General features: G+C 35.5%; 1 protein-coding gene across 1 annotated transcript in view; it reads right to left on the bottom strand.

Annotated features, from left to right (window-relative positions):
• Positions 1-14264, bottom strand: part of COL24A1 (collagen type XXIV alpha 1 chain) — a 411426-nt gene that overhangs the window by 31189 nt on the left and 365973 nt on the right. The window contains 3 exon segments of the mRNA XM_017850789.1: positions 7261-7296; positions 12048-12101; positions 14110-14172. Coding sequence (XP_017706278.1) covers positions 7261-7296; positions 12048-12101; positions 14110-14172 — 153 coding nt within the window.

The following is a 14264-nucleotide window of genomic DNA, read 5'->3' as shown; positions in this document are numbered from 1 at the left end:
AATGGAATCAAAGGAAAAGAGGTGATTAAAAAGTTATTTAGTATCAGTTACTCAACAATAAAACAGAAAAAACTCATAATTCTAATGTGCCAGTTAATTTTTTTATTTTAAAATTATTATTATTATTTTTGCAGCAAATTTAGTTGCCTACTCTAAATGCCACTGTGCCTATTTCCCATCTCCCTCGGGTACTGGAAGTTTGCATCTTATTTGTGAAGAGAACCATAACCCACAGACTAAAAACTCTATAAAGCATGTTAATTCAGGAAATTCTACTTTACCAGGCTAGAATTGGAAATAGTGCTTCACTTTTTAATTTTAGGGCATATTATTCATTTATCAACTATTACCTATTACATGGCAAGTTCCGTGCTAGACACTGATAACCTGTGTACTACACAAAGTTCCCTACTCTCAGGAAGTTTACATTCTAGTGGAGGGGAAGGAAACAACTGCAATGAGTACTATTATGAAGAAAAGAAAACAAGATCCTGTGAAAGAGAATGACCGGAAATGATGAGACAGAATGATCTGAGAAGACTTCTTTAAAGTGGTATTCGAGCAAAGACCTGAATATTGACATAAAATTAGTCATTTGAAGAGTATATGAATTAATTTCCTAGGTAAAAGAAAGGCATATTCCTAAGAATAGAAAGGAGGTCAGTGTAGGTAGGTGGCAGGTGGAAAATGGTACATCAGGACACTGGAGAGGCAAACAGGGGACCAGTTCATGTAGGGCCTTGTAAATCAAGTCAAGGAAGCTTAGATTTTATTCTAAGTGCAAGAAAAGTCATAGGGAGGTTTTAAAGAGGAGAATGATATAATTTGGTTTATTCTTTAACAATATCACTCTGTTTGCTATGTAGAGAATAGATTGTAGTGGGGGGAAAGTGGAAGAAATAAGAAACCAGGAGTCCAGGTGGGATATCATGATCACTTGGACAAGGGTGCCAGTGAAGAATGAGAGATGGATTCAGAATAGGATTTACAGTTGATGGGAATTAATCTCTAAAGAACTCTTTATGTTCTATAGCTTTGTCAGTTCTTTGGGGGGGGGGCTTATTTATTTTTCTTTTATGTAGAATCACACATATTCAGATGGTCAGTAAGCTTTGGTGAAAGGTAGTTACTACTTTGCAAAATGATCTTTTTGTGTACTATTTCATTATTATATTAGACAGCTCATTATTACATTGAGCTGAAATTAGCCTCAGTATTCTATTAACTTTGTCACTAAGTATTTATTGTGTTAATTATGTATCCGGTGCCATAATAGACTGGGGACTAGGTGGTAACAACGATGGTAGGTAGGTACTAGGTGGTATCTAATATATCTCATGCCTTTACGGAGCTCACTTTCTCTTAGGGAGCTGAGCACAGAAACCATAAATACAATTCAATAAGTAAGTCATTTAAATTGTATCCTCTAGAGTTACTCATATTGTATCTATCCTCTATTGTACCTATAAAAGATAACCTTTCAAATATTTGAAGACAACTATCATGTCCCAACACCTCAATTTTATCTAATTCATTTACCAATAATTCATTAAATATTTATTGAATGCCAACTATAAGAGAGGCACTGTCAGGTGTGAGAGATGCAGCATTAAAACAAACAAAAATCAACAGATAAAATGTCTGTGTCTTTAAGGCTACATTCTAGTGAGGAAAAATACAATAAACAAACAAACAAAACCAAATAAATATGTAAGATATCAGGTGGTAGAGACACAGGTAGAAGGAATATAAGGCGTCTCAGGAAGGTGGGGGCACTGCTATTCACACAGGCTAGTCAGGAACCTCTCTGGTAAGAGGACATTTAAGTACAAAACTGAAGAACACATGCCAGGCATTGTACTAGGTCCTGAGTGCTAGATATTATGCCCAGGGGTGGGAGTAGGGTGGGGTCAAAGCATTAGCATGCTTGCTCCTAGAAATGTTCATTAAATCAAAATGTCAAGATCAGCAGGAGCTCTCTACCATACATAAAGGGTATGGTAGAGAAATAAGAGGTGCAAAAGCCAGAAAGTGAGACAAGACGAAAGAACAAGGAGAGGGATGTAATCAGGCCGCAGAATCTGGTAGAGGTTAACCATCCCAGATATTTCAATTGGTCTTACCAGGACATGGGTTCCCCCGGATCCTTCCCCTTCTCTGAATGTGCTTTAATGTTGTCCATGTTTTCTTTGGGGATAGCATGACTGGTACACTACCTGCTTTATTCTGCATGCCATATTTCTACCATTACAACCTAAGATGGCAGTCCTAATCTATTGCATTTGTAATCCATCAGAGCCACTCAATTTTTTTTTTCCATGTGAAATGCTTGTGACATTGCCATAGGTACTTCAGGCTTCCTAATCCTGATGGAGACTATGTCCCAGCCACCGTACTTGGAGAGGATACTGGGGAGGCATGCAGAGCCACACTGATCTGGAACATGGGCTAATTCCAAGTCTCTCTGCTTTCCTTTCCCTCCTTCACTCTTCCTTGGAAATATAGCTTCACTGTGTGCATATGCTCTTGCTTCCTGTTACAATAAATCTGCTGAGAAAAGGTGAGGATCACTTTTCCACAATGAACACATCGATTTAAATATCCTTTTGTGATTCTTAGGCTATCTGAGATTACATAATTTCTCTTTTTTAGCTAATTAATATAACTGCAACTTAATTATTCTGAGTCTCAAGCGTACCCTACAATGAGAAGAAAAAATCTCAGCTGTCACTATGTAATCTCATTACCTTGTAGTCAAGACTTTACTGCTATATTTAAATTTATTCTTATGGGCCTTAAGTACTTAGTTTCAATCTCCCTCATTTTATTTCATGTCTGTCCTCTGTTTATGGTTGCTGCTTTAATAAGTTCGGCATGGATCACACGCTCAATGAGTAGATTTTAGCTTCTCTTGCAACAACAAAAACAAAAACATGGGTAATCATGTGAGATGAATATGTTAATTTGCTTCAAAAAATTACTTATAGTCAAATTACTTGCTTATAAATAACCTTTTTACTATCTATATGTATCCTATAACATCGTGTTAAATCTATACAATAAAAAACTGGAGAAGTGGCCCCTTTACAACATATCTTCTTTAGCTTGGAAGAACTGGCATCCTAGAAATGAGGGAAGTAGTGCCAGTATAAGCTACTTTGGTCACAAAAGTGCTGTGTACCTTTTGCCCATCCTCTCATCATTGTCTCTAACTGGCTGATATGCAACTAATGATTTGTCTCTGCATTGCAGACCTCTTTGGTGCTGACTGGACATAGTGGGTATATACCTAAAGCGACTTGGTAGTCCCTTTGTTCTCTCACTAGTGAAGAAAACCCATACCCCATTTCCTGACGCCTGGCAAGGCAAATAATCCATTTCACACAGTGATCTGGGAAGAAGTGATTGGTGGGTTCTTAAACATGTTTAGAGTTTATCAGATTTCACTGCAATCTACCACATAGGTTTCTTTTTCTTTTTATCTATTATACTTTAAGTTCTGGGTTACATGTGCAGAACATGTAGTTTTGTTACACAGGTATATACGTGCCATGGTGGTTTGCTGCACCCATTAACCTGTCACCTACATTAGCTATTCCTCCTAATGTTATCCCTCCCCTAGCCCCTGATCCCCCACAGGCCCCAGTGTGTGATGTTCCCCTCCCTGTGTCCATGTGTTTTCATTGTTCAACTCCCACTTATGAGTGAGAACATGCGGTGTTCGGTTTTCTGATTTTGTAATAGTCTGCTGAGAATGATGGTTTCTAGCTTTATCCATGTCCCTGCAAAAGACATGAACTCATCCTTTCTTATGGCTGCATAGTATTCCTGGTGTATATGAGCCACATTTTCTTAATCCAGTCTATCATTGATGGACATTTGGGTTGGTTCCAAGTCTTTGCTATTGTGAATAGTGCTGCAATAAACATATGTGTGCATGTGTCTTTATCGGAGAATGATTTATAATTCTTTGGGTATATACTCAGTAATGGGATTGCTGGGTCAAATGGTATTTCTATTTCTAAATTCTTGAGGAATAGCCACACTGTCTTCCACAATGGTCGAACTAATTTACACTCCCACCAGCAGTGTAAAAGCTTTCCTATTTTTCCACAACCTCTCCAGCATCTGTTGTTTCCTGACTTTTTAATGATCACCATTCTAACTGGCGTGAGATGGTATCTCATTGTGGTTTTGATTTGTGTTTCTCTAATGACCAGTGATGATGAGCATTTTTTCATATGTCTGTTGGCTGCATAAATGTCTTCTTTTGAGAAGTGTCTGTTCATATCCTTTGCCCATTTTTGATGGGGTTGTTTGCTTTTTTCTTATAAATTTGTTTAAGTTCTTTGTAGATTCTGGATATTAGCCCTTTGTCAGATGGACAGATTGCAAAATTTTTCTCCCATTCTGTAGGTTGCCTGCTGACTCTGATGATAGTTTCTTTGGCTGTGCAGAAGCTCTTTAGTTTAATTAGATCCCATTTGTCAATTTTGTCTTTTGTTGTCATTGCTTTTGGTGTTTTAGACATGAAGTCTCTGACCATGCCTGAATGGTACTGCCAAGGTTTTCTTCTAGGATTTTTATGGTCCTAGGTCTTACGTTTAAGTCTTTGATCCATCTTGAGTGGATTTTTGCATAAGGTGTAAGGAAGGGGTCCAGTTTCAGTTTTCTGCAAATGGCAAGCCACTTTTCCCAACACCGTTTATTAAATAAGGAATCTTTTCTCCATTGCTTGTGTGTGTCATGTTTTTCAAAGATCAGATGGTTGTAGATGTGTGGTGTTATTTCTGAGGTCTCTGTTCTGTTCCATTGGTCTATATATCTGTTTTGGTACCAGTACCATGCTGTTTTGGTTACTATACCCTTGTAGTAAAGTTTGAAGTCAGGTAGCGTGATGCCTCCAGCTTTGTTCTTCTTGCCCAGGATTGTCTTGGCTATGTGGGCTCTTTTTTTGGTTTCATATGAAGTTTAAAGTAGTTTTTTTCCAATTCTGTGAAGAAAGTCAGTGGTAGCTTGATGGGGATAGCAATGAATCTATAAATTACTTTGGGCAGTATGGCCATTTTGACAAAATTGATTCTTCCTATTCATGAGCATGGAATGGTTTTCCATTTGTTTGTGTCCTCTCTTATTTCCTTGAGTAGTGGTTTGTAGTCCTCCTTGAAGAGGTCCTTCACATCCCTTGTAAGTTGGATTCCTAGGTATTTTATTCTCTTAGTAGCAATTGTGAATGGGAATTCACTCAAGATTTGGTTCTGTGTTTGTCTGTTATTGGTGTACAGGAATGCTTGTGATTTTTGCACATTGATTTTGTATCCTGAGATTTTGCTGAAGTTCCTTATCAGTTTAAGGAGATTTTGGGCTGAAACGATGGGGTGTTCTAAATATATAATCATGTCATCTACTAACAGAGACAATTTGACTTCCTCTCTTCCTATATGAATACCCTTTATTTCTTTCTCTTGCCTGATTTCCCTGGCCAGAACTTCCAATACCATGTTGACTAGGAATGGTCCTTGTCTTGTGCCGGTTTTCACAGGGAATGCTTCCAGTTTTTGCCCATTCAGTATGATATTGGCTGTGGGTTTGTCATAAATAGCTCTTATTATGTTGAGATACGTTCCACTGATACCTAGTTTATTGAGAGTTTTTGGCGTGAAAGGCTGTTGAATTTTGTTAAAGGCATTTTCTGCATCTATTGAGATAATCATGTGGTTTTTGTCATTGTTTCTGTTTCTGTTTATGTGACGGATTATGTTTATTGATTTGCATATTTTGAATGAGCCTTTCATCCCAGGGATGAAGCTGACTTGATCGTGATGGATAAGCTTTTTGATGTGCTGCTGGGTTCAGTTTGCCAGTATTTTATCGAGGATTTTCGCATCGATGTTTATCAGGGATATTGGCCTAAAATTCTTTTTTTGTTGTGTCTCTACTAGGCTTTGGTATCAGGATGATGCTGTCCTCATAAAATGAGTTAGGGAGGATTCCTTCATTTTCTCTTGCTCAGAATAGTTTCAGAAGAAATGGTACCAGCTCCTCTTTGTACCTCTGGTAAAATTCGGCTGTGAATCTGTCTGGTCCTGGACTTTTTTGGGTTGGTAGGCTATTAATTATTGCCTCAATTTCAGAGCTTGTTATTGGTCTATTCAGAGATTCAACTTCTTCCTGGTTTAGTCTTGGGAGGGTGTATGTGTCCAGGAATTTATCCATTTATTTTAGATTTTCTAGTTTATCTGCACAGAGGTGCTTATAGTATTCTCTGATAGTAGTTTCTATTTCTGTGGGATAAGTGATGATATCCCCTTTATCATTTTTTAATGCATCTATTTGATTCTTCACTTTTTTATTCTTTATTAGTCTTGCTAGTGGTCTATCAATTTTGTTGATCTTTTCAAAATACCAGCTCCTGGATTCATTGATTTCTTGAAAGGTTTTTTGTGTCTCTATTTCTTTCCGTTCTGCTCTGATCTTAGTTGTTTCTTGCCTTCTACTAGTTTTTGAACTTGTTTGCTTTTGCTTCTCTAGTTGTTTTAATTGTGGTGTTAGGGTGTCGATTTTAGATCTTTCCTGTTTTCTCTTGTGGGCATTTAGTGCTATATTTCCCTCTACACACTGCTTTAAATGTGTCCCAGAGATTCTGGTACGTTGTGTCTTTGTTCTCATTGGTTTCAAAGAAGATCTTTATTTCTGCCTTCGTTTCGTTATTTACCCAGTAGTCAGTCAGGAGCAGGTTGTTCAGTTTCCATGTAGTTGTGCAGTTTTGAGTGAGATTCTTAAGCCTGAGTTCTAATTTGATTGCAGTGTGGTTTGAGAGACAGTTTGTTGTGTGTGATTTCTGTTCTTTTACATTTGCTGAGTGCTTTACTTCCAATTATGTGGTCAATTTTAGAATAAGTGTGATGTGGTGCTAAGAAGAATACACATTCTGTTGATTTGGGGTGGAGAGTTCTGCAGATGTCTATTAGGTCCGGTTGGTCCAGAGCTGAGTTTAAGTCCTGGATATCCTTGTTAATTTTCTGTCTCATTGATCTGTCTAACATTGACAGTGGGGTGTTAAAGTCTCCCATTATTGTTGTGTGAGTCTAAGTCTCTGTTACCACATAGATTAAATCTACTTCCTGACAACTGCAATTTTATTTTTATTCTACAAGTATCAGAGATATAATAATGAATAACTGTAACAGGGTCCTTGCTTTCATGGAGTTTATAGCCTAGTGTCAGGGTTACTATAATCACAAATTTAGTTAAACTTACAGTTTCACCTCTAAAGCCCTTTTCACCTCTGGGTCCCTAAAAGAAAAAAATAAAAGATGTTAGTTCATTGTTATTGATAGCTACGTATTAAATGCAGCTGAGGTCATTATATGTAGAAACATGACAATTTATATTTTTGCTTTTTCTATGTAGCAAGACCTGTTTTGTTAAATTGCATAAGTTCTAGTTTTATTTTCCTAAATAAAGTAAAGCAAACAAAAAACCCCTAGTGATTTATCACGTTGTCTGCTTTGCTGTTCCTAGTTCTAACCTTAAGGTGAGACTAAGGTAACTACTTATTAATTCAATTAAGTCAAAACAGCTTACCTGACAATCACGTACTAAACAATTTAAAAAGGACATTCTAAATTCAGGTTAAATTCTTCCAATATTTGTTTTTCTTAACTTTTGAAAACCCTGTTTCTGGGATGGTTTCCCTTCCCTTTCTTGAAAATTTTGGTATGTTGTATACGTTTCCATGCAGTTCAAAATATTTTCTAATTTTCTTGGAGACTTCCTCTTTGATCCATGGATTATTTAGAAGTGTGTGATTTAATTTTCAAGTGTTTGGAGATTTTCCTATTATCTTTCTGTTATTGATTTCTAGTTTAATTCCATTGGCAAGAGAATATACCTTCTATGATCTCAGTTCTTTTACATTTAGTAAAATTTGTTTTATGCCCCATAACATCTTCTATGTTGGTGAATGTTCCATATACACTTGAAACAAATGTAGTTTGCTGTTGCTGAGTGGACCTACTGCTTTTAAAACGTGTTAATATTTTCCTGTTCATCCTTTTGAAAATTTTATATATGTGTAAAAAATAAGATAATACTATTCATCTTTTCTGTAACCTGAATTAATACCTTCATAAATATAATATGAATGCTCTTCCATGTCAATCTACATTCTTTTAGATAATTAAAATACTTGCCTAGTATTTAATATACTAATATTTTAAATTTGCAATTATTAGACTTTTGCTAATTTTGTCATTGTTAGCAGTGTTGTGAGAGATACTCTTACAGTATAAAATTTTGTTAAAGACTGTCCTTCAGAAAGTTAGTTTGAAATTACATACACACCTACAAAATGGAAGTGTATATTTCTTCTGATCTATGTCATGTTCTTTGTTAATTTGCAAGCTAAGAATACTATCTTCTCATTTATTCACCATTTATATGACTTCTGTGTTTCTCATCTTGTCTCAATTCATGTTAAACTAGGTTATTAACTTAAAATAACTTACTTATTTTTTTCTTATTTATTTATTTATTTTTGAGATGGAGTCTCACTCTGTCACTGGACTGGAGTGCAGTGGTGTGATCTCAGCTCACTACAACCTCCACCTCCCGGGTTCAAGCGATTCTCCTGCCCCAGCCTCCTGAGTAGCTGGGACTACAGGAGCATGCCACTATGCCCAGATAATTTTTGTATTTTCAGTAAAGATGGGGTTTCACCACGTTGGCCAGGATTATCTCAATCTCCTGACCTCGTGATCCACCCGTCTCAGCCTCCCAAAGTGCTGAGATTACAGGAGTGAGCCACTGCGCCTGGACCCTGATTTTTAAGATATCTACACAGCACTTAAAAAATACATATACACCCTTTTCCACTCCCTACTCAGTATTAAAAACCTGGTATGTATCTTTTCATACCTTTTTTCTAATCAAATATTGACAAATACATTTATATATATATGGGAAATATTGCTTGTGTTTTATAATATTGGGATCATATTATATACTCTTCTATGCGTCTCACTTAACAATACATCATGAAATAACTGAGTCAAACTAGATATAATAAATTCTTTTAAATAACTGCATAATATTCCATGAAATGGCTAACCTATAACTTACCCAATAATTCCTTCAGAAATGAGTATTCATGTAATTTCAATTTTTTCCCCCAATAAAAGCAGTATTGTAAAAAAAAGTCTTTGCAAAATTTCATTAGTGTATTGGGTGTGTTTATACCTGTGGGATAAATTCCTCAAAGTAGAACTGTTTTGTTAAAGAATATGTCCCTATATTTAACAAATCTTTCCATAAAGTGTGTAATTCACATTTTTACCAGTGATCAATGATAGTACTGTTTTCTCCTATATTCCCTTCTGAGAAGTTAAATGTAATATCTTATTTTACTTTAATTTGCATATCTCTAATTTAAAGTTAGGTCAGTGTCTTTTTATTATAAAACAATAGTTGAACTTTCGGATTTGTTCTTTTTTTCTCCACTGGCTACTTTTTTGATGGAATAGTTTTCATTTTCTATTGAACTTTCTTTTCAAACTATAAGAGTTCTTGGTATATGTGTGTGTATGTCTATCTAGAAAGATAGATATACACATATCCCCATCTATCTATCTATCATCTATCTATCTTTATCTAGATACACACACATATCCATATCAATATGGAGTTCTTCTAAGATTTTTATTGTTTTATTTTTTACATTAAAGTCTTTAACAATTCATCTAGGATTTTTATTGTTTTATTTTTTACATTAAAGTCTTTAACAATTCATCTAGGATTAAAATAATTTTGGCAAATGGGATTCCAATTCTTCTTCTTTTTTTCTTTTTTAAAGAGATGGGGTCTCACTCTGTTTGCCCAGGCTTGAGTGCAGTGGGTGCAATCATCTCACTGTAGCTGGAACTCCTGGGCTCAAGCAATCCTCCCGTCTTAGCCTCCCAAGTAGCTAGGGCCATAGGCATGTACCACCACACACAGCTAATTTATTTTTATATGATGGGGGTCTCACTATCTTGCCCAGGCTGTGTTCTGATTTCTTATAGCAGGAGGATACTCAAAGTAATTCCATCTCTCTTCCCTGTCACTGACGTAGGAATAAGCATCTGGCTAAATGCTAAAGATATGAAAAAAATGTAACCGGAGACTTCTAAAAAAATTCTTACTTTTGCCATGATAGTACTTTATGCCACTTTTTTCCTTTGGATAATTATATCTAGATGTGGTTCTTGAGAAATTGTAGTCAACTTGCTATACGCCTAATTATGAAGCCAACATTCAGGATATCAGGGTAGAGACATAAAGATATAAGAGAGACATAAGAACCTGGTCTTGGGTAAGATAATTGAGTCACCAAATTAACCAAATCTGAAGCCCTTCCTATAATGTGATACAAATTTTCTTATTGCTAAAAGTAGTTTGGTTCAGGGTTCCTATTATTTGCAGCCAATTCTTCTTCAATTATATGCCATTTTTGTTATAAGTAAATTCCTATATTACTTAAGATCAAATTCTGGGCTTCAGTCTGTTACACTGATCTGTTTATTTCTTTGTACTACTATATAGTTTCATTTACAATGACTTTGTAGTATTGTTTTCTTATCAGAAAAGCAAGCCCGTCACCCCTCACCGGTATTTTTTTTCACAATGTTTTCTCCAATCTCAAATGTTTATTCTTTCATAATGAACTTTTATTCTCAGGACGGAAAAAACTCAATATGGAAAAATTGATGTACATGCTGAATACTATAAGGGTCATTAAGAACTATCTATAAACAAAACACAGTAAGATATTTTAATTAAGTAATTTTAAAATTACATTTTCCTTGACCAATTAATACATCATAGTTTTGACAGAGGGGAACAATCATTCTGTAATCAGAACAGTATGTGTCCCTTAGCTTGCTGAAGAACCACTCACTGAAATATGAGAATTCTCCCACTTACAATCTTATATAGCTCTGAGTGGCAAATGTGGAAAGTCTAGAGAAATACTGAGTTATATATTTTACTTCTTTTGTTTACATATCCAGTAACTTTGGTGGTTTCTTCTCTAAATTTATCAAAGAGAATAGTGGTATTAAACATTTGAAGCATTCTATTTTCATATTTTTAAATTGTCTGTGTCTATAAATAACTTCCAAATAATTCAAAAAATCAATTCCCTAGATAGAATGAATCTTTCCTCTCTAAGTCTCAGTTTGACCCTTTCTACTGTCCTCCTTGTTTGTTAATACTATTATCAGTGTTGGAAAACTTTCCCAACATCACTTGCCCAATCATTGTCTCATTTCTCTGTTTTACTTCATAACCAAATTTCTTAAGGCACTGGCATGTAATATCTCAATTTCCTCTCCAGACACAGCTTGTATGGAGTGGAAAGAGCGGTGGTCCTGAAGTAAGAAACACCAGCTATGTAATTCACCAGGTCTATCACCTTGAATGACTAGATGAATCTCCATAAACCTCATCTGTTTCCTCATCTGTTAAATGAAAATAATATCTACTGCAAAAGTTTGTTGTAAGAATTTAAGGAACATTATTATTAAATATTTTCCTCTACTTCCTTCATCATTGTAACCTATACTCTGTCTTCTACTGCAACTTATTCTCTCAAAGATTACTGTTGACCACTCCTTTCTTGAAACCTATTCTCTCGAACGATTCTTTCCTTCCTTTATAGTGGGTACTTCCAAAAACTCAAATCTTGGATGTCTGCGCATCTTTTGCTATCTATGTTCTTTCCTTCAGAAGAATAATTTATTTTTATTGCTCAAGTGTTTATGACGCTCTCCCCTTCCTGACTCAGTTCTATTTTCTTTTCTTAACTCCAATTATAAACGCCTACCTACTTACTTACACTGTCTTCATTACACATATGGTCCCTAACTTCTCAGAAATAATCTTCCAGAGGAAAATGTACGTCTATTTTTTCCAACTGCTTCTCAAATACCCTAATTCTTTGTAGATTATTCTAGAAATAGGATTAAAGAAAAAAAGAGTACAAAAGACTTGTATTATGATAAACTTACAGTTCTACCTGTTGGGCCTATTATACCTTCTCTGCCAAGGGGACCAGTGTTTCCCTGTTGAGGTAAAAGAAAAACAGTCTCACTGTTAGTATACCTAAAAAAAAAAAAAAAAAAACTCCAGAGAATCTCTTGTACAATGGTAAAAGAGCCATGTCTACATAATTATCCTTTTAATATAAAATCTTATAGTATTAGCATAAATTATAATAATCTTGGTTAACAGTATGTGACACAATTTTGCATATTATTAAAGTCTCCTATCAGGAGAGTTACATTTGTATAATTTCTAAAAAACTGATGAATTAGCATTATGATTCTTAAGTGATGATAATTTCAATGATGCATTTTACACATATGTCATATAACAAATAAAACTACTTTATATAAAAAAGAATAGAATGATGAACAAGGTTTTGAATAAATTTCTGTGCAGATGTTGAAAGAGCAGATATTTGGGTAACATGAAACACAAAATAGAGAAAAAGTACAATACAGTAAGGAACCAGAGGGCAGCACATGTGACCAACTAAACTTCAGTTCTTCATTTGTAAAACAGGAATAAGAACATCTACCTCATAGGGACATTGTGAGAATTAAATATGAAAAGTGCTTTTAAAACTTTAAGCTGTTATTTGATTATGAGGATAACCTTGAATAAGGTGAGTTTGTGATCAATTCCTCCCAAAGTAGGAACAGAGTCTATAATTTCTCAGTGAATACAAAATGCCCATTTTAGTTTTTTCCTACAAACTTCAACTTCCTTGTTTCTTCAGAAATCACGAAAATAGCTAATACATTTATAGTTGAAGAAATATTCAGAAAGGTCTTTAAACAATTACTATGACAATACTCCTCTTTGCATTATGTTTTGATTGTTTTTATTGAGACGGAGTCTTGTCGCCCAGGCTGGAGTGCAGTGGTGTCAGCTCACTGCAACCTTCGCCTCCTAGGTTCAAGTGATTCTCCTGCCTCAGCCTTCTGAGCAGCTGGGATTACAGGCATGTGCCACCACGCCCGGCTAAATTTTTTGTATTTTTATTAGAGACGGGGTTTCACCATATTGATCAGGCTGGTCTTGAACTCCTGACCTCAAGCAATCCACCCGCCTCGGCCTCCCAAAGTGCTGAGATTACAGGTGTGAGCCACCGCGTCTGGCCTTTTTTGCATTATTGAAAACAATTTATTGTAAGAGTTAGGAAAGCAGTGAAGGATTTTAAAAGTTTGACTTTCATTTAATAGTCATTTAAGATACCTTTCTCCTGCATCTGAACTGCTTCCCTTCTTCCTTTCTCTGCTCTTTCTACACTTGCCCCTGCAGCTGCTACGAGTCATAGAGATGCTACTACCACAGCCAAACCATTACTTGAAGTTTTTGATTTTTTTTCTCTTCAGTTTTTTTTTCAGTTTTATAGAACATCCCATCAATTAGAAAGTTTTGGTTAATAAAAACTAAAATAAAACAAAACAAAAAACTAAAAACAATAATCAGTAACCACTGGTGGCTTATTTGTCCTATTTATATTCTCTACAATTTGCAATCACAAGCACTCACTGCTAACTGGAGTTCTTCAGACCCTGTTTTTTGCAACTATTTAAGCGGTTCCTCATCACTCTCTTGGGATACCTGCCCCTGAGCTGGGAAAACACAGCTATTGGGAAATATTTTCAGTCTGGTCTGAAGATCTCTGGTCATACACAAGCTTCTTCCAGGTGGTGCATGGAGGTGGTCTCTGGTTGTATTAATGCTTATAACATGAAATTGCTGTATGTTTTTGTTCCTGGTGTGAGTTAATACATTATCCAGTCTTCACAGTAATTCTGATGATTCTTTTTTTTTTTTTTTAAAGTAAGACTGGGAAGTATGGGTGGTCTATGAGGTATTTTGCTCAAACTAATATATGAACTGCAAAAGACTGAATTCTGCATGTGCCCTTATGAGTTTCTATCTTAAAAGTCATTTTATTAAGTTATTTACTTGTAGCACATTACATTTAGAGCTCTTAAGCCCTACAGTGAGCAAAGAACTACAGTTTCTGGGTAGGCAGAATGACTTTACACTTACTCTCTGTCCAACAGGACCTTTAGGACCTGATATCCCAACAATGCCAGCATCCCCTTCAGGACCCTAGACATACAATAAGAAACAAAAAGATAAAATTTGTAGCTCTATATGAACATTTTACAAAATTACATCAATCTATCAAGAATTGCTCTTTT

This window comes from Rhinopithecus bieti, unplaced genomic scaffold (genome assembly GCF_001698545.2).
Source record: "Rhinopithecus bieti isolate Rb0 unplaced genomic scaffold, ASM169854v2 scaffold_1467, whole genome shotgun sequence".
NCBI lineage: Eukaryota > Metazoa > Chordata > Mammalia > Primates > Cercopithecidae > Rhinopithecus > Rhinopithecus bieti.
The sequence above is the reverse complement of the archived record's forward strand: the minus strand, read 5'-3'. Positions and strand labels throughout refer to the sequence as shown.